General features: G+C 42.2%; 1 protein-coding gene and 1 long non-coding RNA gene across 2 annotated transcripts; both read left to right on the top strand.

The window, feature by feature from the left end:
• The first annotated feature begins 567 nt into the window (after positions 1–567).
• On the top strand, positions 568–9,957 carry TAGAP (T cell activation RhoGTPase activating protein). Its single transcript, XM_006197694.4, has 10 exons — positions 568–840; positions 1,436–1,520; positions 1,608–1,661; positions 1,973–2,039; positions 3,306–3,472; positions 4,135–4,296; positions 4,793–4,902; positions 6,341–6,536; positions 7,131–7,245; positions 7,911–9,957. The coding sequence occupies exons 2-10, from the start codon at positions 1,494–1,496 to the stop codon at positions 9,155–9,157; spliced, it is 2,145 nt and encodes a 714-aa protein (XP_006197756.1). The 5' UTR covers positions 568–840; positions 1,436–1,493; the 3' UTR covers positions 9,158–9,957.
• Positions 9,958–11,343: 1,386 nt separating this feature from the next.
• LOC140697776 (uncharacterized) lies at positions 11,344–12,970 on the top strand. The gene is made up of 2 exons (XR_012075102.1): positions 11,344–12,069; positions 12,389–12,970. It is a non-coding gene; the product is annotated as an uncharacterized lncRNA (long non-coding RNA).
• The last annotated feature ends 15,025 nt before the right edge of the window (positions 12,971–27,995 follow it).

The raw sequence follows: 27,995 nt of genomic DNA, 5'->3' as shown, positions 1-27,995 counted from the left end.
AGGAAAAGGGATCCACAGATGAAATTCACCATCTCCTTTCTACTCTCAAATGATCTGATCAAAGGAATTTCTGTTTTCCTCCCATGCCAGGATTGGAGTTGATCTACAACTTAAGCACTGAGTTAGAGAAAGAAGAGGTTAGGCGGCTGATAGCCCGCTTAGTGGGCTATCTTCCTAATTTCAAAGGAAACAGACCAGGTTTTTGATGGTGACTATTTTTCAAAAGAGGCAGCATGATATGGGTTTTTTGGAGGGACTACATCCTGCACCCAAAGGGCGCTAAACAATTTTATGGTGACCTATGAACAGAGTAGGTGGTGAGTGGGAAGGGAGACAGCACCCAAACAGGATACCAAAAAGGGGGGGGGGCACCTGAAATTACCACTTTAGAATATAAAGCAATGTTTACGTACAGATTAACACAATCTCTTACTCACACATCCCACCTGTGACATTGATCCAGAGCCCTCACCTATGGCCACATGTCATCTTTTCCACTCTTAGTAGATTACAGATGTTTTGCTTTGAAGTGGAAGAAGAAGAAAAAAAAAAAAAAAAGAAAAGAACCAGAGCTGCCCTAAAAGGAATGAGGAAGTGAGAGCGCTCCAGCGTCTGGCTGGCTGTGTCCGTGTGACAGCCCGTGATGTTCTTTCCGGTCTCGGTAATATTCTGAATTTCCACCTGCCCGCCCCCTCTCCCTTATAACGCAGAACACGTGAAGCTAGAGCAGTTCAGTCTTCTGTCTAAAGGTGAATTCGTCGAAGCAGAGTGTCATGCTGTTTCTCCCATTTTCCACAGCTCCCAGGAGGTAAAAGATCTCTGGCTGGAGGCCCTCCGAGGGTAAGTACCAAAAATTAACATGACGAGAAAGTAAGCTTTCTAGCGGGACACCGGGCTTTAAGATCACACCCAACAGAAAACAGCTGTACCGTGGAACACGCAATAGATAGTGTTATAAAGAACAAACTCGGAGAGCTTTGCTTTAACGTGAAGCCTGCACTTTGGGGGTATAGGAATTCTGTAAATGTTATCTTTGTTTTATGTCTCCTGTAAGCAGCATCCTAGGAATAAGTTCTTTCCTTTTCGGGTTAGATGGGAAAATCCATGCAAAGCACTTATACAGACAGTACCCTGATACATAGTGAGCTGTCCAAAAAATGTCAGTCGTATTTATTCAAATTATCTCCTGACAGGAATATAATAAATGAATAACAAAGTTTGGCATAATGAAGATAAGAGGCTTAAAACATTTAGCAATGTGTGCATTGTGGTGCTGCTCTTAATAGCATAAGCTATTTGGTAATATGTAACTGACTTTAAATGAAAACTTTTCTACCTCATAGTTTCAAACTGTGTGTTTTGTCAGAGTGGCACTGAAATTGGCCAGGGCCTTATGTGTCTCTCTCCTAACGCTTTCCCATATGATTTCTCGTAGACAGAGCCAAGGCCACACGGGAGCAAAATTCATCACCAGACAGTCAGCCCCAACTCTGATGAAGTTGACCAGCAGCTGCAATGCTGTAGGTGCCCTCCTGATATTTAGAAATTCATGCTTTCTCAAGGCAGGAGTCAAAAATGTTTACCCAATGTATTTTTTTCTCTTTCAGTCAAAAACACTAAATGCCACTAATATGGAGACATTAATTGAATGTCACTCAGAGGTAAGAAAGCAATTTTTAAATCTTTTTATCTGCACTGTGAGAAGATGGAACACTTTGTTTTAATTGACTATCGCTTGTTGAGTTTATCAGATTAGAAAATTAATATAATAAATGTATAAATTAAGCACTAATATTGTTGAGATCCTATATGATAAGCCAGACTGTAATATTGTTTCTAGAAGCTAGAATAAATTAATAGACCCTATGGACTAATCTTTAATATGAATAAAATGTTGAAGGTGTATTTTGTGGGGAAGACTGGGCGGATTTCTTCAATCATTACTTTTAACTAAGATAAATAATATTTCTAGGGTGATATCAAGGAACATCCTCTGTTGGCATCATGTCAGAGTGAAGACAGCCTTTGCCACCTAATTGGTGAGTTTTGAAAGCATACTGATCTTATATGTAAATGCCTACAGCAAATGTTTTTGGTTTGCAAAACCGCAGTGCTTTACTAGGAATCTTTTCTAGAAGTGTTCTTTTAAAGACCGCAGAGCATTAACACTTACATGGCAGGAAGGCTCCAGCTCACTGGAGAGCAAGTGCTCCGATAGAAAAACTCCTCCCCAAGCCAATGCCCCAGCAATCCAGAGGGGGTCTTCCTGGGGCTACAGACCTCCTAGCCATTTATGTCTTGACAATTAAAGTGTGCATATGTGTGAAAAATACACAGTGCCTTTTCCATTTTCTTCCTTCTCTAATGGAGAAAATGATTCTAAGAGTCCATGAAGCAACTGTTGCTAATCGCAAATCCCAAAGAACCCACCGTTCACTCTTCATTTTTCCCACAAGTCATTGCATTATAATGTCACACTGACCCAGTTCTCCTGAACTATAAGAACAATCCAGTTCTCTGTCCCTCCTCTTCCACTTTCACTATAAGATGTATAGAAACATGTGGCAATGCATTTAGAAAATACAGCTTTTTATAACTAGAGAAAGAAGGAAACTTGTGAGATGTTCTACCCATTGCACACACGTCTTCAGGATTCTGCAAGGATAGGATATCTTGGTACAGTTTTACTGACAATTTTCCAGTTGCTGGGTCTAGTTTCAAACCTTCCCGCAGGAATTCGTGGCTGCCCTGCCCGGGAAAATCCTGCCAGTGGCTGCAGACAGGCTGAAGGTGTAGCTCCCTCTAGTGGCGGGTGCTAGCGTGGCCACAGAGGTTTAAGGGCCCGCCCAGAGCAGAGCCTTCAAAATGGTCTTGAGCAAGTCACTTCCTCTCCCTGTATAAGTTTCATTTTCTTCGCTAATCAAAGGAGGAAATCAAAATACTCTATTTCACATGAGAAATGTTCACTGTGGCTATTTAGGTTAAGATGGTTGTTTATGACCTGTTTAGTTGGGTTTTGTTAATTTTCTGTAGCAAACAGCTGGTGAAGAGTAAAAACAGGAAAGGTGGAGACTTTGAGGAGCCCTGGTGTTGATGCTGAGGGGCTGGTTGCCCTGGTAACAATGTGGTTGTTTTTCGGGTCAGTTTGTCTAGATTAAGATTCACACCCTTTGCTTCCTCAGTTTTGCAAAATTATTTCCCCCACTCAGCAAACCATAGAGGACAGTATCTGTTGTCTTATCCGGACCTTCTGTGCAGTCAGTATTTTAACCTAATTTCTCTTTGCCTTGTTTTCTCGGCTGTAGAAATTAAGAAGAGAAAGAAGGTGCTGTCCTGGCTCTTTCTCATGAGAAGGCTTTCCTCTTCGTCAGACTTTCCTGGGGCTTCGGAGCCAGAGTCGAAGGCGTCGCTATTTGACCAGCCCCTGTCGGCCATCTGCAGCAACGACGACACGCTCCCCAGACCCATCCAGGTGGGCGCACGGTTACTCGTGACCCCACCTCCGCCAGCCGGGAAAACCCTTGGGAAATCTGATGTCTCTCTCATGCCAGACTTGTTGGGGCCGTTCTTGAGTTTTTTCCACTTTGGGACATGCTGTTTCCACTTACGAGTGCAGTGGGGAGAACACCTGGCTACTTACATTCTGGGAAGCAGTTGTATTTGCCTGTGAGCTCAGGGTGATGGGCCCTCCATCCTTCTGACTTCATAGAGTTAGGAATGCTGAAAATGTGTAGCTTCTGAAAAGTCAACAGACAGAGACTTACAGAGTTTCTGATCAGAGATCCAATGTTTATATGGAATGACTTGAAAGGGAGGCCTGAAATAGTTCTAGAATGTGCAAATTCGAGTTTTCACAATTTACGAATGGCAGGGTAGAGGAAGACAGTTGACAGCAACTGGACTGAAAGGGGAACTGGCGTTAATAGCCTCTTGTTAAGACTGTCTTAGTATCCTGGAGAACTCACTGTTATGAAGAGGACTGTACTGTATGACAGTAAAGTCAGCCACCGTCACGCCCACTGTCTTAGTTCCCCTTGTCCTACCTAAACATAGATTTCTCCTGTATTAGTAGCAGCAAAGTGTGTCTTCAAACCAAGGGTAACCATCTCCTGTTTCTGCTCCCCTTCCCTTCAGGATATCCTCACTATTCTGTGCCTTAAAGGCCCTTCCACTGAAGGGATATTCAGGAAAGCAGCCAACGAGAAAGCCCGCAAGGAGCTCAAGGAGGAGCTCAACTCCGGAGGCGCGGTGGACCTCAAAAGCCTCCCTGTGCACCTCCTGGCCGTGGTCTTCAAGGTGAGTTCCCGGCGTTGGTGCCAGATAACCTGCTGACGGGCTCTGACACACCAGCTCTCAGGAAGTAAGAGGTGGGCTCTTCGCCCTGCAAAGCAAAGGAAGCTGACCTTGGACTTTAATATTTTCAGTTAAGCCCTTTATTATTTATTTATTTATATACATCAGCATCTCTGTTTCTGTGACCCCAGATTCCAGCAGAAAGTGATGCATTAAATTTCCTCCAAATTGTGATAAGAAAAAGCACTTGGACCGTCACATGGCCTAGTCCATTCCCCTTAATCTGGTGGCCCCTTGGCTGATGGCCTTACTGGGCCTGTAGTTAGGAAGTTGCTGAGAGACAAGCAGGTGAGAGAGATTCTCCGGACTAAGCGAATGCAGGAAGGAAGCGGTCGCAGCCTGCGGGAGGATGAGCAGAGTCCCTGAGATGCAACAGACAAGGTGAAAGTTAAGGTGGCAGCACGTTATGTAACACGAACCGTCCCTGTCCATCCTCCAGGACTTCCTCAGAAGTATCCCGCTGAAGCTCCTGTCCTGTGACCTGTTTGAGGAGTGGATGGGCGCCCTGGAGAAGCAGAGTGAGGAGGACAGGATTGAGGCCCTGAAGCAGTAAGTTCACGGTCCCCTTCCTTTGATTCTTCACATAACTGTCAGAGTGTTGTACCAATACTGCAGTGTGTAGGGAAGTAGAGGAAATGTCCATCTACTCCCAGAGGGAAAATCAAGAGGTACCCTGGAAGTTTCTAGAAAATACTTTTAGCCAAACGAAAGGAAGCACCTCTTCAAAAGGCAGAAAGCAAACTTTGGTGCTCACAAACTCCAAGAGGTGGGGGAGTCAAAAAATATGTCATAGGTAAAGCCTCAAAGCAGGCTAGCCATCCAGGTGCAGGAATCTGGGGTGTCCTTAACCTGTACGTGCTGGTGTCACGCAAAGCAATGGTTCTCCCATAAAACATCCCTGAAAGCATAACAAACAATCTAGGATCAACTGTTCATTAAATTCCATGGCATTTCATACTCCTCTAATTAACGAAGATGAAAACAATATAAAAACAAATTCCAATGAGAGCAAAAAATAATTACATACGGAAATGAAAGCATGCCGTGTTAGTGACTAGAGAATCTTAGACACCTAACTTTAAAATTTCAGCATTTTTGCCAAATCCTGAGAAAGTCTGTGTATTAAGATCGTCTCACGCTGCTAAGGATTTTCAAAGAAATACATGTTGAATTGAAGACATTAGAGTGTCTGTCCCCAAACTAAAAATCTGAAGATTATCACAATAAGTTTCTACTTAAAGACACAAAAGCTCTTTCATAACGATAACTTCTTATGAGAAATTAATGGCTCTTCTGTAAGAGCCATCATTTCATTTTTTAAAAATGAGAGGCTTTACAAGCCTAATTTATTAGTAGTGGTACCAGTGTTGCCATGTAAGTGCCCCTTGACCATGTTTTTGAACCTGCTCTTATAGCCAATTTATTTTCTATCAAGTTTTCTCAAAATGGTGTAGAAAATGTGTCATTTTCGTTTGATGAACACAATTCATAAAAATTCATACATCTAAGTGGTAGAGCAAGTGCTTAGCATGCACGAGGTCCTGGGTTCAATCCCCAGCACCTCCGTTAAAACAAAAAAAGCAAATGACTGTTCTTAAAAAATCAGTCTTGCAGTGTTAGAAGCAGAGACATTCTCCATGGCTAAATGGAGAGGATTTTTTCAAAATGTATTAAACTATGGAGGTTATTGCAGGAGTTAATGCTTCATAATCTAAGATCTCTATATATAATAAAGGACTATGTTACTGGCATCCTCATCATAAAGACCATTTTCTGCGGGCTTGAAGGTTTTGTGGTTAACTTGTTCGTTCCCTGTCAGTGGCCACTGGAAGTGTCTGAATGAACATTTTGCAACATTTCTTGTGAAAATGCACCTTTCTCATTTTGAAGGAAGTCTGGGTTAGGCAGAAACTTTCAACTTGCTACACTGAAGCCGAGCAGGCCAGGAGCTTCCTCTAACACGAGCCTCCCCCGAATCCCGTTCCAGGGTTGCAGCGAAGCTCCCGCGGCCCAACCTCCTGCTGCTCAAGCACCTGGTCTCTGTGCTCCACCTGATCAGCAGGAACTCTGAGGTCAACAGGATGGATGCCAGCAACCTGGCCATCTGCATCGGACCCAACATGCTGACCCCAGACAACGACCAGCACCTGTCGTTCGAAGCCCAGAGAGACGTGAACAATAAGGTTGGCTCCTGGCTAGTTCTGAGAAATTCCCAATGTCTGGTCTCATTACCTGTTTGCAAAAGCCAAGCAGTAAAACACCTCTGACTTTCTTGCACGCACTCAAGACCACCATGAAAGTGCACAATGCGAGTGCTTTCGTCATGGTTCTCTCTTGGATGCCTGCATTTGACAAAACTGAATAAAATGAGGCCTGTGTCCTCTGTCCTCCCAGACAGAGGACAAGTGCTGCCCGTCTCACGTGACTGTTCCCCCGGGTGCAAAGGCCCTTGCGGTTTTTTTTTTTTCTGTTTCTTGTATCACACTCTGTCAGTCCAATACCAATTTGGGAAACTTCTTACTGAAATAAAAATGTTAGTTACTTTAACGTAAAAGATATTTTTTAATTCTCGAATTAAAAGTGCACATCTCAAAAAGAATTTTAATATAGATGATAGTTGCCAATTTTCTGGATGCTCTTTTCAGACACATAAAGATCTCTTATGCTCATTTGGCACCTCCCTAATGACCCCCACTATGCCCCCATTCTTAACCAACCCCCCACTTCTAAAAAAAAAGATCTCTTTAAGCTGACGACCTGTTCATTTTTCCTCACAGGTTAAGATGCTGGTGGAATTTCTCATCGATAACTGCTTGGAGATATTTGGGGAGACCATTCCAGCACATTCCAGCACTGCTTCTGACGATTCCCTGGAACACACTGACGGTTCAGGTACAGAGTGTGCTGTGGATTGATTTTGACGGTGGGGTCAAGTTCATGCCCGTCTACCAGTCCATGCCAGTAGTGGAAGGCATCTCTGGTAGCTGAAGCAGAAATTACCTTCACAAATCACCAAGTCAGGGTAGACTCCAGTCTGGAGGGAAGCTCTTAAACATGGAAACTTTTCTCTCAAATTTTCCTGCAATATCACCTCAGGCTGCAGATCCCTGTTCAGCCTCAGCCAGGAACTTACCCTTCCTTCTGTAAAATCATGAGAACTGCTGATTTTACTAAGTAACCTTAAGCTAGAGGGTTGGGGTGAGAAACTTCTGTTTCCACACGATGGAATATGGGTCCATGAAAATAGGGGTGGGCTCAATTAAATAGCCATCGAAAGGACCAGTCTTTACATTTCAGATCAGTCCGTTTTCAGTGAAATACTGCTTTCTCGCTTTTCTCTCCCTCTCTCTCCTTTTATTTTCCAACTTCTCTTCTCCACCTCAAAATAGTAGCTGTGGAAATGAAATTTTAACGTGGCCAGTGTCTTTCACAGCAAGCCTCAAAGCAGCATCACCTAATCACCCAGCGCCTCGCTTGACACCAGCAGGGTGGACTTTACTACAACTGATTTCTAAAAGTAACTGAACAAAAACTCAGCTGTCCCTTTACTTCCCCAGACATGTCAACCCTGCTGAACGACTCGGCCTACGACAGCAACGATCCCGACCCCGACGTGGACTCCTCCCCCGGCAGGCGGCCCCCGGGGCCCTCAGACCCGGCCGCCGGCCTGGAGCCCAGAGGCCGGCAGCACACCGGGGAGCCCATTGCCAGCACGGTGGCCAGACTGAAGGGCTCCCTCAGTCAGGTGGACCGGAGGTACTCGGACCCCAGCATGGCATCCATCCCCAAGCACCTCGAGGGCTGGAAAACAAACCAAAAATTAACGCGAAGTGAGGATGACTTCACCCTGGCCCGGGCAGCCTCCTGTTTTGCAAGTGAGGAAGCTGAGGACCCATTTTCTGAGGAGGTGTTTCCTGCAGCTCAAGGCAAAATCCAGAGGCCCCAGGACCTGAGGGTGCAGGACTCGACTCAGGTTTTGGGGTTACCGCGTAGACCGGCGCCCCAGGCCGCCTCCAGTGGCTCTCTGGACACTTCCTCCGACGGCTCGCCCGTGACTTCTCCTTCCAGTCCCAAAAGAAACTTCTTCTTCACCAGACACCAGTCTTTCACAAAGGCTGAGAAAAGTAAGCCCAGCAGAGAAATCAAAAGGCACTCCACGTCGTTCTCCTTTGCCTCTCACAGAAGAGTGCTGACCAAAACCCCCAGCTCTGAGGCTGTGAGAGCCAAGGCCGTCACCAGGGACCAAGTAAATAGAGGGTTGAAAAAAGAAAGCCAGCTCGCTGGCCGAATTGTCCAGGAGAGCGCCTCTGAAATCCACGGCCAAACAGCTGGAGACGTTCACTCAGGGTCCTGCGCCCTTTCGGTGGAGGACGTGTTCCCTCAGAGGAGCCCGGGAAGCCCGCCCTCCTACGAGGAGGCCATGCGGCGCCAGGCCTTGGAGCTCGCGGCCGTCGGGGCCCAGACAGTGGGCAGCATGAGGGCCAGGATGCTCAGCCTGGACTCAGGCTTGCCACCTCCTCTCCCTTCCCACCGTGGAGGGGATGCAAGAAACACGTGCAGTCAAGAGCTGCTGGGCGGGCACCGACGGTGGCCCAGGACTGGGAGCTGGACGGAGAGCGGGACTATCTGTGCTTCTGTAGAAACAACAGGGCAGGTGACTGTCCCCGGGATGCCGGAGCTGCAGCTGCCGAGAACTGTGTTGGAGCCTCGCCAGCAGGGCGAGCAGGACTCCCTGCTCCGACGGTGTCATCACCCCGTCTTTGAGGCCGAGCAGCTCCGATACGCTAAAGAATCCTACGTTTAGGCTGGCGGGCCTGACGCCAGGACACAGCTCCCGGCATCTCTGAGTGCGTGACTGTGTCATGTGAACCGCTTTTGGACTCTGTTTTCCAAAAAGTCATGAATAAGCTCCTTCAGAAAGTTGGGTAGAGGCCTCCTGAGAAAGGATAGCACACAACTACACGGCGCCCTCGGGCAGCGTCTGCGCGCACCTGTGTGTGTGTGATGTGTAGCAGACGTAGAAAACACAGCCTAAACATGGCATTGGGTGCAAAGCTCTACATAAATATGTGTATATATTTGTTGGTAAACTTTCGGTCAACTGCATTGCTGTTCTCCGCTTCCTGGGGCATTTTTCTATTGGTTAGTGTTTAAAAATAATGTTTTCTTTTCTTATGTTGCCCCAAATAACATGCCAATTTTCATATTTTCCACAAACTCCATTTAGGGGAAAATGTTTAAGTCTCTGTTAGAAATTTACTCTCATAAGCAGCCTTGTAATAACTAATCACCACAGTCAGAAAGAAACAGATGACCAGGAATAGAGTTCAGTGTTTGGAGTTATCAAAGGCATTACAAACTCCAGGAAAAGAAAAGGCTGTTGTTAAAATGTATGAAAAAGACTTCAATGTGATCTTTAGTCATCTAATTTTAGATTTGGGTAGGTTAGTGAAAATGCATTACATTGTGCATTATTAACTGATTTCTAGCACTTTGAGTTTCTCTGTCTTCAGTGACATCGTCTCCAATGGTGTGGAGGAAGTGACTTTATATGCATTGAAAGTCATATATAAGACTTCCATATAATCTCACTACAATAAATTGCCTTCCTTATATCAAAGTGAAAATGTTCCTTCTTTACTGACATGTTGCCTCCTCTCCCTCAGTTCATAGAATCCCATCAAGAAAATCATTCACACACTGATTCATCCAGCAAGCATTTCTTGAACATATATTCATTATTCTGGACTAATAGGCATAACGAGATGGAGACCCTGTGATTGGGAAGAAGAGACAATCCCTGTTGTCCAGAAATTCACACCACCATAAAGATGGACCCTCTTTAAGCCAATTTTTGGGCAAATGATCCCTCAGAGACCAGAAAATTTAGTATGCAAATATAATATTTCCTGGTTTTTAGTGAATTTAAGTTTTCAGTACTTTTAAAAACCTTTTTATGATTAGTTTGCTTGATTATTAGCAAACGTAGTAGAAATATGTCATATATTAGAATTGTAACGCTCAATGATTAAGATATTTATCCAGTGTCTTGGATACACTGGACTTAAGTTTTCCTTACTTTATCAAGTTCTTTCATAAAACACTGCACGTTTTTGATTTGAAGTATTTTTGTGGTGGGAAGCTACCAGACAGCGAAGACCGATTCTCTTCAGAGGTGGTCTATTAGTAATGTGGTATAAAGCTTAAAACCTTGTAACCCAGATTGCTCATGGCAGCATTTTCAGACCCAATAATATCATTAAAATACTTTAATAAGAACCATGGATAATCCATAAATTTCAAGGGGCAGACACCCCATACCCCTCTGATAACTTAAGAAAAACAATTCTTCTCCAGAGTTGGGTACCAATAGTAAAAGTTGCAGATTTTTAGCACCTATCAGTGCTAAGCATTGTGCTCAGTATTTCAGGACTGAAAGAAAAAAATCCTCATCATGTCTTCGGTAACTTCTTATTGAGAATCAGAGAGTTCTCATCAGAAAGTGACTAAGATCGTAAGCTAGGAAGCCTCCAATCTATTCCACATTATCAGTGACCTGACCTCCATGTGACCCAACTCAGATCACGAAAACCCTACCCCAAGCTTCCTTATTTTACCAAAGAAGGAGTGAGACTGAAAGTCTTCTCTTACATGTAAATAGTACAGTTTGTTGGCAAACGTTTATGAGTTTCTTGCAGTCAAGCAAATGCCATTATCGCTACTGCCTTTGAACCGTGGAGGAAAAGGCAGGGCAATGATTTCAGACACTGCACGGCACGGTATTCCCACTTCTAACCACGTGGTCCGCCAGCCTTTTAAAATAGGCTCACCCAACCTGGTTCCCAAGTCGGCTAGTGCTGCCATAACAAAGCATCACAAATGAGTAGCAACAGAAATGTTCCATCTCATGGTTCTAGAGCCTAGAACTGCAATCAAGGTGGTGGCAGAGGGCCCAAGCTTGCAGTGAGATCTGGGAGATATTAAAAATGATACTATGGACAAGGATGCTCACACACCAGAGTTCTGTTCTCCATGGACCTCCTAAGAGCCACACGGTCACAAACTGGACAGTGACAGTGGGCCTGACAGTCCAATGCAAGGTGTATGGTAAAACCAGGTTGGAAGTCAAGGCGTAGGCAGGGGCTTCAACCTAAAATCCAGGTCTGATCCCCAGCTTCTAAGCCGTTGGGCACCCCCAGCAGCCACGCATTACCCTGACCGGCCTAGGTTCGGAGGGATCCTGATCATTTTACCAAGGGAAGAGGCAGGGGAGCACATACAGTTAAGTGCTTATTGGTGAATGTCCAGAATTCACTGTCCTGAAATCTGACTGAACAGACTGGAATTTCTTCCTCTTGGGGAAGGTGCAAGATTTTCTCTCCTCCTACAAAGAGGGGGAGGGGTGGGTTTCTGAAAGCCATTGCCAGCATCCCGCGCGGTACACTGATTACCTGCAATCATGCACTGTACCCACCTCCACCTCAACCCCACCCAGGACTTGGTCCAGAACCTGTGGATGTTAACCAACCTGGGTGCTCGCCCTGGAGCTGAGCAAAACCACAATCCCTTTGGAGCTCAAACTCAGCAAATATAATGCCTGTGTTACCCTGGGGTCCCAGTGTGTTGAAGTGGCGGCCATGGCTTGTAAACTAATAAAACAGATGATGGTTAATGGCCACGGATCTTCCAAGGGCCCTGCATGAGAGCATCTGAAGGGTGAGCAGCACTGTTTATCCTAACACACTATTAAAATAATAAATTCTAACTGAATTTCCCTGATTGGGATCTCAGTGGAAGGACTGCCAGCACATGCTTTCCTCCTAAAGGGTCAAGTGGATGGAAACCCACATCAGATGGGATCTCACATATTTTGAGTTTCTTTTTTAATTGAATTATGTAAGATCTTAACTCTTTATCTACAAAGGGAGAATTACTGAGGAATCAGAGTATAAACATTTTGTTAGAGACAAAAGTGAATCACTTTTTGGCAATATTTTAAATGTGAACTGATGGCCCTGCGTCTTGTCCACTCCAGAGTACAAATCAAACGTGAATGAGGAACCACCAGTGGGGTGAAGTGGGACCCTCCTCCTACCATAGACTACAAAGAGGGAGCGTGGTGAGACCAGCACGCCTGCAGAATGCAACGGCTCACCGGAAAAAGGAAACACAGAATGATAACATCTCTGTAGGAAAAGAAAGCGAATGTGTCGGTACAAGAAAGAGGGTGCGATCCACATCCACAGGGCCTGAGGCCACACCCCACATGTGCTGCCGTGGACCAGGTGCCATGCTGTCTGAGCATCAGCTTCTCCACCTGTAAATTGAGGATAATCATAACACGGCATCAGTTGTGGAATGCATGTAAGAAAAACTCCAAGAAACAGAGAGCAGGGACGTGCGCTCTCTCTGTGTTAAAGGAACAGGTGGCAGCCCAGGGCTGGCATGGTAGCTCCCAGACACCCTCGGCCCCAGTTCCTTCACACCCGAGGCCACTTCGTGGGCATGTGACCTGTGCAGTCACATAGGGCTCCATGCTTCGAAGTCATAAAACATGTCAAGTTTTCCTAAGTTAATTTATAAACTTAAGGTGTTCACAATAAAAGAACCAACAGGAGGTTTTCGAAGTTTTTTTTTTTGGTGGTTGTTGTTACTTATTGGAACTAAACAAACTGAATCTGAAAGTCATATTTCAAAAAGCAGTAAGCTAATAGGAAAGGGAAGTGTAGAACAGAGGAGCAGTGAAGAAGGCAAGCCCTGCTGATTTTACACCATGCTCGGTATAGGAACAGGTGGGTCCCAGAGCAGGACTAGACAGCAAACCAACAGAACAGAATAGAAAGCCCAAGAGCAGAGGCGAATGCATACGGGGCCTTAGTGTATGAAGGCGGCATTTCACCACAGTGGGGAATCTAAAGATAATTCAATAAATGGCATCGGTTATAAGTAAGTGGCCATCTGGGGGGGAAAAAAGGTGGAACCATATCTCACAATCTATGCCAGGATAAATTCTAGACGGATCCAAGATTTAAATGTGGAAAGTAAAAGAACGCTACTGTATAGCACAGAGGACTAAATTCAATAGCTTGTAATAACCTATAATGAAAAAGAATATGAAAAAAATGTGTATAACTGAATCACTATGCTGTACACCAGAAACCAACACATTGTAAATCAACTATACTTCAATTAAAAAAAAAAAGCATCTGTATGAAAAAAAATACCACAAACAAAATCAAAAGACAAATGACAAACTTGGGAAAGTATTTGCATCTTACATAACAGAAAGGGCTAATTTCCATAATATATACAGTACCTGTAAATAGATAAAGAGGAACCCAATTTAAAATGTGCAAACGATGTGGTCAGCCAATACACAGGAAAACAAGTGGCCTTTAAATTTTTGAAAAGATGTTCAAACTCACTCATTTTTTAAAGGCAAACTAAAACTACACCAAGACACTATTTCTCCCATCAGATAGGCAAAAATCTAAAACTTTAATAACAGCGTGTTGGTGAGGCTGTGGAGAAACTAGTGATTCATTCATTTTTTGAAAGTGGAAATTGATATGACCCTGGAGGACAGTTTGGCAATAACTATTAAAATTACAAATGCATAAATCATTTTTCTAACCAATCCTCTTTCTAGGAATGTACTTTACAAATAAGTTCTCAGGCACGCAAAATTATATGTGAATGAGGATATTTGCTTTAGCCTTGCTTATAATGACACAAATGTGTATGGTTAGAGAATAATTAAATTATGATTAATTAAATTATGGTGCATCCATTCAGCTATAAAAATTCCTGTGCAGCTATAAAAAAGAAATGAGAAAGCTTTTCAGCTATTGACACAGAAAGATCTCCAAGATACACCAAGTGGAAAAAAAGCTACATGTAACAGGTCACTGTGCGTAGTACGCTATAATTTATCTTGGAAAAAAAAAGAAATGCATAATAGTGGTTTAACATGTTTTGGGTGGGGATCAGAACTGAGATGATGGGGCCAAGAATAAATAGAAGACATTTCAATAATACATTTCTGGTTTTGGTGCTTGAAATATGTAACTATATTACCTATTCATATATTCAATATAATAACAACTAACATTAAAGGCTTTATTTTATGCCAACCACGTGTAAATGACCTGAGAAATACCATCTGGGGTTCACCATCTGGATACAGTTGGAAAAGTAGGTCAAAGACAGATTTTTGTAGGGTCTTAGTGCTTAAATGGTCTCCAAACTAGGATTCAAAGTAAGACAGTGGGAGCCACCCAAGGCCTTTGATGAAAGTGTGTTTAAGGTGATTAACTGTCAGGATTACTAGGATGGCTTGGAGGCAGGGCAATTTGAGGTAGAACAGCTGTTTTCAGAGGTTACGACCCAACATTAGGAAGCAATCATGCTTGGTCCATAGGAAACCAGGCAGGGAAGCAGCCGTGGGAACGGAGAGCGACAACGTTTCCAGACAGTGAAGCGTGGACAGCGTATGGTCAGTGGAGAGAGGCGGGAGGGCACTCCAGGAGGACAGAACGGGATGGGTGGCAGTGGGAATAAGCATGGTGTCTGCAGGGAACAGTGACGACTCCAATTCTGGGAGGACAGCCATGGCTTACAGGGTGTAGTCTGCACAGACAGGCTGCCTGAATTAAAATCTTGAATCTACCACCTGCCATTTAACCTGGGACAAATTACTTACTCTCTCTGTGCCTACATTTTCCCATCTGCAAAATGGGGATGACAATACGACCTAGTCCATAGGGCTGATGGGTGGACTTCACGAGATAATATGCGTAAAGTACTTGACCATACCTGAAATGTATCTAGTGCCATAAACTCTAGTTTTCTCTGTGAACATAAAATGTGGGTTATTTCTCATAAATTTGTTTGTTATGTTATTTGTTTCCCATCAACTCAAGTAAAGAACCCTATATAAATTCAGACTCACAAAGAACATTTTTAAATTTCTCAATGTTATTTTTTTTTTTTTTTGCTATTAGAACAACAAATGCTTTTCAGAAATGTAACCAAGGCAGTTCAAGCCCTCGATGTACATAGTTGGTCTTAGGAATTATGAAAGTTGATAATTTAACTTTGTTTAGATAACAGATGCTGGTGAGCTCATGTTTGAGTAAGGTCTTGTCCCTTGAGTTAGCTTCCACTTTTTTTACAGTGGAATTTTAACATGATAGTCATATACAATGTGAAAATAATTTTGCATGTCAGTAATTTCAAGACGGTAAAATGTCCTCTTAGAGAAAAATATCACATTTCAATTAAAAGGGTTCTTAGACCCAATTCCAACATGTATGTGTAGAGGTTGCCCCACACCAACTAGCAATTCTTGGAACACCAGCTGGGTGTGCCACAATTCAACTCAATTCTAATGCTATCTATCTGGAGAGGACCTCAGATTCCACAGTTTGAGGGTTCAGTCCTACAAGGCGGCCCTCACCCCACCCCCACCCCTGTGGCATTCAGATGCCAGTTCCAGGTCCAGGTTGTTCCCTGTGCTTCTGACTGGCTGGTTATAAATCAGAGGCTCCCAAGGACCCCTCCTCGGGTTTCATTAATTTGCTAGAGCAGCTCACGGAACCCATAGAAATATTTCACTTGCTACAGCACTGGTGTGTCATAGAAAGATGTAAGTCAGGAACAGCCAGATGGAAGAAATGCACAGGGCAAGGCATGGAGAAGGTGCAGGGAGCTTCCACGTCCTCTCCAGGTGCCATTCTCCCTGCATCTCCAATATTCATCAACATGGAAGCTCTCTGAACCTGTCCTTTTGGGGTTTTATGGAGGCTTCATCACATAGGCATGATTAATTAAACCAACTGACCACTGGTAATTGATTCCATCTCCAGCCCTCCTTCCAATCACTTGGTTGGTTCTTCTGCCAACCAGCCCCCATTCTTAGGTGGGATCCAAAAGTCACCTCATTAACATAACCAAAGACACCTCTATCACTTAGGAAATTCCAAGGGTTTTGAGGGCTGTGAACTAGGAACTGTAGATGAAAACCAAATATATATGAGAAACATATTTTGGTCATCTGAATGTCTAAATATATATTTCTCATAAATCACAATATCACACAATGAACTAGTTTTTCAGCCCAATAAAAAAGTAAGAAAAATGTGAATATAATTTAATCTATTATAATATACTAATATAATAATAATAAGCTGAAAAGTAATATTGACAAATTTACACACTAATTCTAAAGACATTAACTCAGCACAGTCTCTGCATTTTCTGCTTCTCCCTAGACTTTTTTACATATTTTTTTATCCATTTACATAGTTTAAGCAGTTTCCAAAGGACATACCCTGGTCATCTCAGAAACTGATAGGAATCACGCATCCAAAATGCCTTAATTACGTCCCCTAACGGTATACGGTCTAAGTCATTTGAACTTTCTATTTCAACGTATATAATTCAAATCAATTCTGTCACAGTTAGGGAAGAGAAAGGAAAACAAGGAAGCTACTTTAAAAGATTAAAGTTTTTCACAGGTGAAAACGAGATATGTCTTAAATACTGTAGGGAAGTGTTTTGACGGCACTGGTTGGGACAAGACTAAGGGCCTGGGTTACAACACGTCGATTCTCAGGACACTTGTTTCCCTTCTGTTTTTTCCTCTTCTTCATTCCTGAATTCCATGCACAGCAGCATGATGTAATTGGAAGAGAAAATAGTCATGGCTGAGAAAGTCTGATCCTAATGACACCATGTGAATGTCATCTTTAGAGAGTGTTTAAGCATCTTTGTGTCTTTGGTCTTTCATCAGGGTAAGAAGCAGTTTTATTCTCGCACAGGCTTATTTTTTAAGTTCAATAACTCCTTTAAAGATAGAATTGTTTTTCTATTCGACAAACATTACAGCAGAGCCAGGCAGCAAAGCAATCTGTAAAACGGGGCATTTGGCCCCAAAAGAGATTCCTCTCTGCTAAGCTGGTGTTGCTAAATTCAGCAGTTCTTGCCTAAGAATTTTCACAGGTGTTCATTTGCATGCGTGCAATTCCTCCTGTTACATCAGTTTTTAAACAAATTGTTTGAGTCATGTTTCAAATCTTATTTGTGAACATTGGTGTCTGACTCTCCATCCCCATAACAGAGGTAGGAATGTTTCCAATTTCCTGGCCATTCCTAGCTATTAAAGAGTTAGAAAACAGGCAAAAATTAAATTACAATCCACTGGTCCAAGCCCATATCAAATACCCAGGCTTTAAAAATGTCTTTTTTTTCCATTTTAGAATTTACATATATGTACTGTTCATTGTTTCTAAGAACAGTTTAGAGCTTTAGCTTTTCAAACTTACATAGTTATCAAAAGAATAAAGCCAGCCACAAAGTAAGAATCAACAGAATGCAGTAATCCAATCATAAAGGACAGTCAGATACGCTTACACATATTCAAGAAATCAATCACCTAAGTTATAATTAGTTCATTTACATCCTTTTTCTTTTTTAGATTCCACATATAAGCAATTAAAAATGTCTTCTTAATTAATACCCTTGCCTCAACTGTCTTCCCCATGCAACTGATACAGCACACAATGATCCGAAGCCTCATCCTCCAAACCTCATTTCATCATGTTTATCAAACCCTTCAGATTCCACTCTCCTGCCTGGCCCGTTAAAAGGGTGTCTATTTGCTCTGGAGTCCCCTCCATCGCCACTATCGTTACTCCCTGATGGGGCCCCTCATAGCCCTGCTGTGAAGCATAGCAGGTGAGGCCCTCCATCATCTGGCCCTGCCTCTTCTGGATGCCCCTCCAGGTGCCCCTGGACCACATGCCATTACCGCACCTGCAGATCCCTCGCGCATGCAGAGCTCATTCTCACAGCCTTTGCTCATTCCAGCACCGCTACCGCTCTCTACCTGGCCCGCGCTCCTCCCCTCCGCTGCAGCACAGATCCCTTCTTATCTCAAGAGTCATCTTTGCTATGGAGCATTCACTGAGCCCACCTGCTCTCTGATGTAAAACCGACCCTTACTCTTCTGTACCCCATGTTTTAATGCCCTTTTTTTTTTTTCATGTTTCTCTCCCTCTAGTAGATTGTAACTTCTCTGAGGACAAAGCAGCATTGCATTTATGTCCTCCCTGTCCTAAAACACTTCCTGGTATATGCTAAATGTTCCTTACGTGTTTGGTGAGTTCATGAAAGAACAGACAAATGAATGTGAACACTTTAATTCAACCAGGAAAACATAACAGTGGTTCCTTACGCAGAACGCATCTGCTTACACCTTAGCTTAACACAAAACTTTCTCCAAACTAGAATTTCTCCAAACTACAATCACTCATCTTTCTAGGACTTCCTTCAGTATTCATCAGTTTCAAGGGCTCCACAATTTAATCCTTTCCCTTTGACCCTTCTATTCCGCCAGATTCTAGATTCCAAACTCCTCGTAAGATTTAAGGCATTACTTTTCTTTTCCTTTAAGCCTTTACTTAGCTCCTTCTCGGTGCCAGGTGCTATAACTAGATAGAGGGTTTTTATTTATTTATTTTACTTTTATCTCATTTAATTCTCACAACTTTATAAGGTGAATATTAATATCTATGTTTTATAGATGAGGAAATTAAGTTACTTGCACAAGAATGAAGTCGGCATTTGAACATGAATATTCGGAAAACACACTTTTCTCCATTCCAGCCTAGGGGGTTGAAGGGCAAATACTCTAGGCTGGATACTAGTTTTATGTTCCTTCTGAAATAAATCTGCTATAAATAAATCTGTAATAGAGCTTCACAGACCTGAACTATTTTTAAAACCACAGAGTAGTTCCTCACTTTAAGATAAAAACCACATATATGCAAAAGTGATTTTATTATGCAGGTCCCTTTTCCCTGTGTTTTGAAACTATAAGACACTCAAGCACAGTGGGAGCAGGAGGGTGGTCACGGGGCTGCCCCCAAGGAAAGAAATCATGGACTCGGGGCCTTATCACCACCTGCCAGATTCATTCCCAAAAATGTATTCAGGTCTCAGATCCTTTGGCAAAAACAACTCATTTTGAAGAATAGGAAGAGTGAGGGGGTTTTGGTATCTTTTTAAAAGAAATTTCCATCTGCTGGCTTTAAACTGTACTTTTTATTCAAAAGTACAGCACATTTTTGTATTTAAACTTCCTGGGAAGCTGAGAGCCACTTTCTCACACTCTGAGTCATGCTTTTACTCTGACTGGGTAAACAGCTAGCATCCTCAAACTCTTACTAGACAGAGTCCCTGAAACCTTTTAGATCAAAAGGAAGTGATCAGTAAATAGCTTCTCTGATTCTGAGTTCTTCTGTAGGAAATGGAAAAACAGAGAAGTTACAATGCTAAATATTAGCATCAGATTCAAGGAACAACTTTGCAGAAGAACAAGAATTAATCTGAATCTTGGGCTCTTTCAAGCCAGACACAGGTTTTGAGATGCCTTCTATCATTTTGGAGAAAAAGGATGTAAACTTACAAATATATATTTAAGAATGAACACAAATATTTATGTAGAATGAGAAACAAATCACAAATTATAAATTTAATGAAGTTCACGTGAAATAAGTTATAAATTTAATGAAGCAGTGGTTTGACAACAAAATCCCTCCCCAAAATTACATAATATTTTGATTAACAACTTCTTAACACATTTCATGAATGCTCTTTTTGCTGTATGCCCTTCTTAATAAGATTTTGTTTGGATACCCTTTTAAATCACTTTCTCCTGTAAATAAATATGAGACTTTCTGTAAAAAGATAGAAGTTATATCTGGGATTTTTAGTTTGATTAAACTGGGATTCTCATCAACATTAATAGTTTAGAGTAATTTATTTCAGCTTCTCAACTCATTATTGGTAATGTCATGCAAATTTTTAAGATTGTTGTCAAATTTGAAGAAATTTCTTTCAAGTTTCTTATACAGGAGCTGAAAAATCTGGAAAATTCTCCCACAAGCTACCTTCTCAAACCTTGTTTCTCCTCCACTACTCACATACTGTCAGTGTTAGGCTCTGTAAAACATGTTCTCCTGTGTTCTTAGTCGTGTCACAAGTTGGGTGAGTGGGCACACTGGCCAGTGGGAATATCTCTGGGAGCCCCTTGTACCCCAGGAGAGCTGACCCATTCAAGGAAGTAACTGCAAACCACGTAAATACATCTCACTGAACCCAAATTAAGTCAGCTTTCCCTTAGCCCAGTCCCCAGATCCCCATGGCCACTCCAAAGCCATCTAAGGTGGGTAGGGGGGTCAGAATGGAAAAAGACAACAGTCTTAACTAATTGTAGTTAAAAATATCTTCTGCATATCTTACAAAGCCGCATGACCACGTGGATCCATTTTTGACCTTGACCCTTCCCAAAGCTTCAGGAGGGATCTGGGTAAGCAGAGGTTCTTGGCTCAAGCAGCCTTTGCTTCACAGTAAAAGCTACCTCTGGGCTTTTAGCTTTTTATGCCCTTGGTCTCCCACTAACAATCAGGGAAAAACATGCATGAGCTCTTAGGTTACTTCAGTCTTTCACCCCTCCCATCACTGTGACCAAGGCTGCCAGCTAAATGGTGGAGGCTGAAGGCAGAGCTTACAAGGCACAGATACCGGACACCAGTTGTTAGGTGATTTCAGGTGTATTCGTTCCATCTGTGTCTCACAGCAACACAGAGAAATGCGTTCAGGTTAGGTCACAGGCTCAGAATTACTAAGTAGCAGAGCTCCCTGAAGTCCTCACTCTTTCTACTTTCAATGGCTGCTTCCTACAGGCGTTCTTCCCTCCCATAAGTGACACCCACTCATGACAGAAAATAGAGTATAGAGAAGTAGGAATATTTTTAAATTACCTATAGTTGCATTACCTAGGTGCAACTACAGTAAGATTTTGGTATAGTTCCACATTTTATGGAACCTAGAAATTGAAATTAAATAAATCTATTTTTGCTCAAAGAAACATAAATTCCTTGTCAAAAATATGAAAGTGAAAAATACGAAGAAACTAAAAACGATCTACATCAGTTTTCTAGGGCTGCTATAACAAAGTCCCATAAACTGGGTGGCTTAAACACCAGGAATTTATTGTCCCACGCTTGTGGAGGCTAGAAGTCCAAGATCGTGGAGTGACTTAGGTTGCTTCCTCCTGGGGGCAGCAAAGGAGTCTATTCCGGCCTGGCCTCTGGCCTCTGGGAGCTCCCTGGCAGTCTCTGGCATCCCTTGGTTTGTAGAAGCATCACATCAGTCTGTCTTTATCCTCACAGGGCTTTGTCCCTGTGTGGGGGTCTGTGTTGAAATTCTTCTTAAAAGGACACCAATCATACTGGATTAGGAGCCCACTCCACTCCAGTATGACACTGTTCTAATTAAACTAATTGTATCTGCAGAGACCCTATTTCAAAGGTGCTGAAGGTCAGGAATTTAACATATGAATTTGTGGGAGGGACACAATTCAACCTATAACACCATTCCAAAACCAACAAGCCAAAGAAAACTCATGCTAACAATTCATTATTAGGTAGTTTCTAAAATAGGGCCACGAATTTTTTGACACTCCTTCCAATGAAAGTGGAATCTATGTCCTCTTTCCTGGAGTCTGTGCAAGTTAGAAACTGCCCTGCTCAGCGGTCCTAGTATTCAAGGCACCACAACCCAGACAGGAGAGTGGAAGTGTTTCCAGATGTTTCCAGCCCCAGCTATCAAGTCATCCCCAGTTTGAGTCTTACTAGCTGTGGTCCCAGACCTTGTGGAAGAGAGACAAACCATCCCCACTGCACTCTGTTCCAAATCCTGACCCACAAAAACTGGAAGGATGAGAAAATGGTTATTATTTAAGCCACTCATTCCTGGGGGGACTAGTTACACAGCAATGGTAACTAGAAATATGATTCTCAGTCTTTTTTTTTCTGTGCCTTTAAGACTACATCTCCTACTGAAATGAGTCACTAACTTCTTTGATCAAAAGGAAATGATAAATTGTGTATCTGATTCTGAGATTTTAAGAAATAGAAAAACTGATAAGCTACATTTCTAAACATCAGCATCGTATGTCTATAATGAACATGCTGTTTCCAACCATAGGTAACACAGGGACATTCACGGGTTCCAAGTGGAAGAAGAGATAAAGCGAAGCTTCAGGATTAAACAGTGGCTAATACACGGTTTGCTAGTTTTGGCCAGGCAAAAGGAATTTTAAAAATGCAGAAAATATGTGAGGCTCTTGGACATGAAAATGATCAATAAGCTGCACTACCCAGCTCTTGTTCAGAGAAAAGGGGAGTGTTTAGTTCTCAACATTGTATCTCAACAGCTAAGCCAATAATGGCAGGTGCTGGAAACCAAATCAGTTTTGAGCAGTCATCAGACATGCCATTCCTTCCGAAACCTGGGGTAAACCACGTGGGACAAGAAATACACTTCCTGGGAAATGGGAGTTGCTTCAGCAGGAACAGCTTAGGAAGTTCTCACCCTCAGCCTGCAGAACTGACCATACCACATGGAGGTCAACCCAACAGCTGCATTTTGGTGCAAAGTGGATACGGTTGGTCGGGTAAGCCCTTGTGGATCATTAATTTCCTCATTATTGAGTTTTTCATTTTGATTTTTTTTTAAATGAGGGACAGGATGGTCCATGGTGCAAGGCATTGCAAATCTGAAAGTCAATAATATTGCCTTGTAAGATAATGGATTTTAGGCAGGTATGAGGTTGTTTCCAATATTTTCCCCTGAAAACTCTATTAGATGTGTTTAATTGTCCTCTGATCTTGGGTGTTGCAGAAAAGCCTAAGGTCAGTGGGATTTTTATTCCTGCAAGGCAATTTGCTTCTTTTGCCTGAATGCTCATAGGATCTGTTTTCTATATTCTTAATAATCTAAAAATATTGCCATTAGTTGTCCTTGGATTGTGGTGAACACTCTTGATCTGTGTACTCAAGTACTTTTTCAACTCAGGAAACACCTGTTAAATTAAGTCTTTAGTTGTTACTTGTTTCCCCATAGGAAGATGAGACTTAGGTTGACCTGTTATCTGCTCTCCTACATACCTGTCATCTCCCACACTGGGTCAATATTTTTAATCCTTTCCTCTAGTTCCGGGAACATTTTTCAAGATGGTTCTTTAAATCACTGATTTGAACAACATTCTCCATAATGTGGATTTGAATTCTGCTACTACATTTTTAATCTCCTTTTAATCACTTATTTCTTGATTCTCTGTACTTCATATTCTAATTCACAATAAGCTCTCAGTTCCTCACAATTCTAGGCATCCTCTCAGCTCTTGGGCTTCACACACGGTATTCTTTTCCCCCTCACTTCTTCTGGCAAACTCCTACAATTTCATACGGCCTGAGCTCCAGGATCCTCTTTATAACATCAACTTATTAAAGAAAAAAAATAATAATGCAAGACTGTCTGTTTTTTTCAGAACACTTGGTTTTTTTTTAAATTTGAAAGTCAGAATTAATTGACAATGGCTGTCATAAATTTGAAATTCATATTCTCTTCACCAAAATCAAGGTAATTTATAGCATCAACTTCTTCAGCTCTAGCTTCTCACCTTCTCAATCTATGGGATGTGTCATGGGGATGCCCTTCAAACTTCCTATCAAGATGTTCCCTATGAGGTGGAGAAAGCAACCAAAGAGAATACATTGTTATCAAATGTTACCAAACTTGGGTCTGCCCACCCACGTGCAGTAAAGCTAATCTACTGACAATCCGGTGTCAGCAGACCTCGAGTGAAGGAAGGTGCAGTGCTTATTGTCTGGCGCCAGACAAGGAGTCTGGGACAGCTAGTGCTCAAAAAGCCCGAGCTCCCTGATGGGTTTCAGCAAAGCATTTTTAAAGTCCAGGTGAGGGAGGGTAGTCTCAGGGTATGTGATCAGCATGTGCCTAATTCTCTGATTGGCTGATGGTGAGGTAACAGGAGTTGTCACAGGGGTTAACATCATCAATCCTAAGGCTCCCTAGGTCTGGGGGCTACATGCTCACGGTCATCAAGCAGTTAACTTCCTCCATTTGGTGGGGGTTTAGCATCTGTCAAACAACTCAGGAAATGTGCATCAGATATTATCTAGGTATTTCAGAGAGGAGCTAAAGCAGAAGATGGAGGAGGGGTCTGTTCTAGAAAGGCCCCTTGGGTCCTGCTGGGTTATATCAGGCAGAAGGAAAGAGGAAAGCAAGGGGTCGGCACATTGCTGTCATTCAAATCCCTGATTCCAGTGATGCCTGAAGCCCTCCCATCCCCCAAGCTGGCATTCCTGAACCTTCAAAACATTCCCTTCCTACAAAGGAACCAAGAACATACAATGGAATAAACACAGTCTCTTCAGTAAATGGTGTTGGGAAAACTGGACAGCAGTATGTAAATCAGTGAAGCTAGAACACTCCCTCACACCATATACAAAAATCAACTCAAAATGGATTAAAGACTTGAACATAAGACAAGATACAATAAACCTCCTAGAAGAAAACATAGGTAAAACATTATCTCACATACATCTCAGCAATGTTCTCCTACGGCAGTCTACCCAAGAAATAGAAATAAAAGCAAAAATAAACAAATGGGACCTAATTAAACTTATAAGCTTTTGCATAGCAAAGGAAACCGTAAGTAAAACAAAATGACAACCTATGGAATGGGAGAAAATATTTGCAAAATATGAAACTGACAAAGGCTTGATCTCCAGAATATATAAACAGCTCATACGACTTAATAAGAAAAAAACAAACAACTCAATCCAAAAACGGGCAGAAGACCTAAACAAGCAATTCTCCAATGAAGACATATGAATGACCAACAGGCACATGAAAAAAATGTTCAATACCACTAATTATCAGAGAAATGGAAATCAAAACTACAATGAGGTATCACCTCACAGCAGTCAGAATGGCCATCATTCAAAAGTCCACAAATAGTAAACGCTGGAGAGGGTGTAGAGAAGAGGGAACCCTCCTACACTGTTGGTGGGAATGCAGTTTGGTGCAGCCACTGTGGAAAACAGTATGGAGATTCCTCAAAAGACTGAAAATAGACTTACCATACGACCCAGTAATCCCACTGTTGGGCATATATCCAGAAGGAACCCTAATTCAAAAAGACATCAGCAACCCAATGTTCATAGCAGCACTATTTACAACAGCCAACATATGGAAACAACCTAAATATCCATCGACAGATGACTAGATAAAGAAGTTGTGCTATATTTATACAATGGAATACTATTCAGCCATAAAAATGACAACATAATGCCATTTGCAGCAACATGGATGTCCCTGGAGAAAGTCATTCTAAGTGAAGTAAGCCAGAAAGAAAGAAAAATACCATATGATATCACTCATATGTGGAATCTTAAAAAAAAGAAAAGAAAAGAAGACAAATGAACTTAAATATAAAACAGAAACAAACTCACAGACATGGAATACAAACTTGTGGTTGCTGGGGGGGAAGGTGGTTGGGAAGGGATAGACTGGGAGTTTGACATCTGTAGATACTGACAAGTACATATACAATAAACAAGTTTATACTGTATAGCACAGGTAAATATACACAAGATCTTATAGTAGCTTACGGTGAAAAAGAATATGAAAATGAATATATGTATATTCATGTATGACTGAAAAATTGTGCTGTACACCAGAAATTGACACATTATAAACTGACTATAATTCAATAAAATTTTAAAAAATTTCCTTCTTGCCAAGCAAGTTCAAACTGGCTTTCTACCAGTCTTCACTAATACAACTGCTTAACATAGTGCCTATATTGCTATAAAGTTAGGCGTAAATAATTTTTACAAAAAAAGTTTCAATCTTGTATTTATATTGCACTCCACAATTTTCTAAATGCTGTTGAACACATTTCTTTTGATATGTAAAAATAACTGGGTGGGGTGAGTAAAGTGGCATCTACTCGGTTATTTCAAAGTAATAATGAAAGACAAAGAATCAATAAAACAGAGAATCATTTAAATTTTCCCTGAGGTCACACAGCTAGTGAGTGCATAATTGGAGTTAAACCTGAGTCTTCTAACTCCAAATCCAGTGCTCAAATCCAGAACCCTTGCCTTGTGCTCAATGTCCCTTTAGGCCTACGCACATATGCTGAATCTTCTAGAGAGTCTGGCTTTTGAAAGGAAATCTTCCCACAATGTAAACAACTACCATCTAATCAGTCTATTTGTAAATGTTATTTTTAAAAAAACAGTATTTCCTTAATACAAGGTATACTTGTTGTTGGAAGTAGTTCACTTACCAAAAGCTAATAAAGCATTAGTGACACCTTGTGGCAAAAATGTATTAACTCATGAGCTATGACCACCTGTTTTCAGTTAATAGACTTGTCCAAAGGCCTTATGTACTTCACTAAGTAGTTAAGACAACAGCAAAACTTCTGGAAAGAATCAGCTATGTTTACAGACTCTACTTCCCACAACTAAAACTGTCCTCACTTGGTCTGCTTGGTCTCAGTCCCTACCGCTACACAGAAACAGCTATGATTGTCAAGTTCACAGACGACTTCCACGTTGGCAAACCCCCTGGTTATTTCTCAGTTCTCATCTTACTTAACTTCTCGTAATATTTGACCAGGTTGACCCCAGGGCTCCTGAAATTTTGGTTTCAGCAAGACCACACGGTTTCCTTTTTAAAGTCTTCAAAGCTGTCTACATGCTCATGAGTACCAAATTTATATCTCAAGATGAACCTTTCCACTGACCTCCAGACTCCCATTTCTAACCTGCCAGCTTGACATACCCATCTGATGCCCAAAACATCTCAAAGTGAGCACGCCCAAAACGAATCCTTGATTACCTACTTCTCCCACTCAGTCAACTGCATCTCAATCAATGACATGATTATCATGTCATTTTGCTCCAGCCAAAAACTTAGCAGTCATCCTTTATTCCTCCCTTCCACCTAATCCACCAGTAAGTGATCTAAAAAGTCATTCTCCAAAATATCCCCAATGCACCCTTTTCTCCATTTTCCCGACTGTCATCCTGACTCAAGCCACATTGTCTCTCCAAGCTGCAGTTCTTCCCCGACTGGTTCCTCGCTCCTACCTTGAGCTCCATTCTTCACACAGCAATGGGTGATCTTTGGAAAAGAGAACTCAGATCATGTCACTCCCTGCCTTAAAACCTTTGAATGGCTCCCCACACTCCAAAGTCCTCCCTGATCCTACAAGGTTCCACATGACTGACTCCTAGCTACCTCTGAGACCTCACTTCCAACCACTCTTGCCCTTGCTCCTGCCTCCGGGGCCAGGCGCCATCTACTCCCCTCTGCCTGTGCTGCTCTGCCCCAAACTTGATGTGGTTGGTTCCTTCTTACATCATCTAGGTCTCAAGGAGAGTTATCACCTCCTTAGGCCTTACCTTTGAACTAATCGGAAGCAGCTGCTCAGGCACTCCTCATCATAACACCCAGATTTGTCTTCATCATAGCTTTTGTCACTCTCTGAAATTTTCTTCTTTCTTTCTTTTTCGTTAATTTACCAGTTATCCGCCTCCCTTCACTAGAATGAAAGCTCTTTCTATCCCCAGGTCTCACTGAAGTGCCTGGTACAAGGAAGGTGCCTGATGTCTGTTAAATAATGAACTGTCTTAAGTTCTCTTTTACATCCTTTTATACTTATGCTTAGAAGTATTTCAGAAAGCACAGCCATT

The sequence above is a fragment of the Vicugna pacos genome, chromosome 8 (assembly GCF_048564905.1).
Source record: "Vicugna pacos chromosome 8, VicPac4, whole genome shotgun sequence".
NCBI classification, from domain to species: Eukaryota; Metazoa; Chordata; class Mammalia; order Artiodactyla; family Camelidae; genus Vicugna; species Vicugna pacos.
The sequence above is the reverse complement of the archived record's forward strand: the minus strand, read 5'-3'. Positions and strand labels throughout refer to the sequence as shown.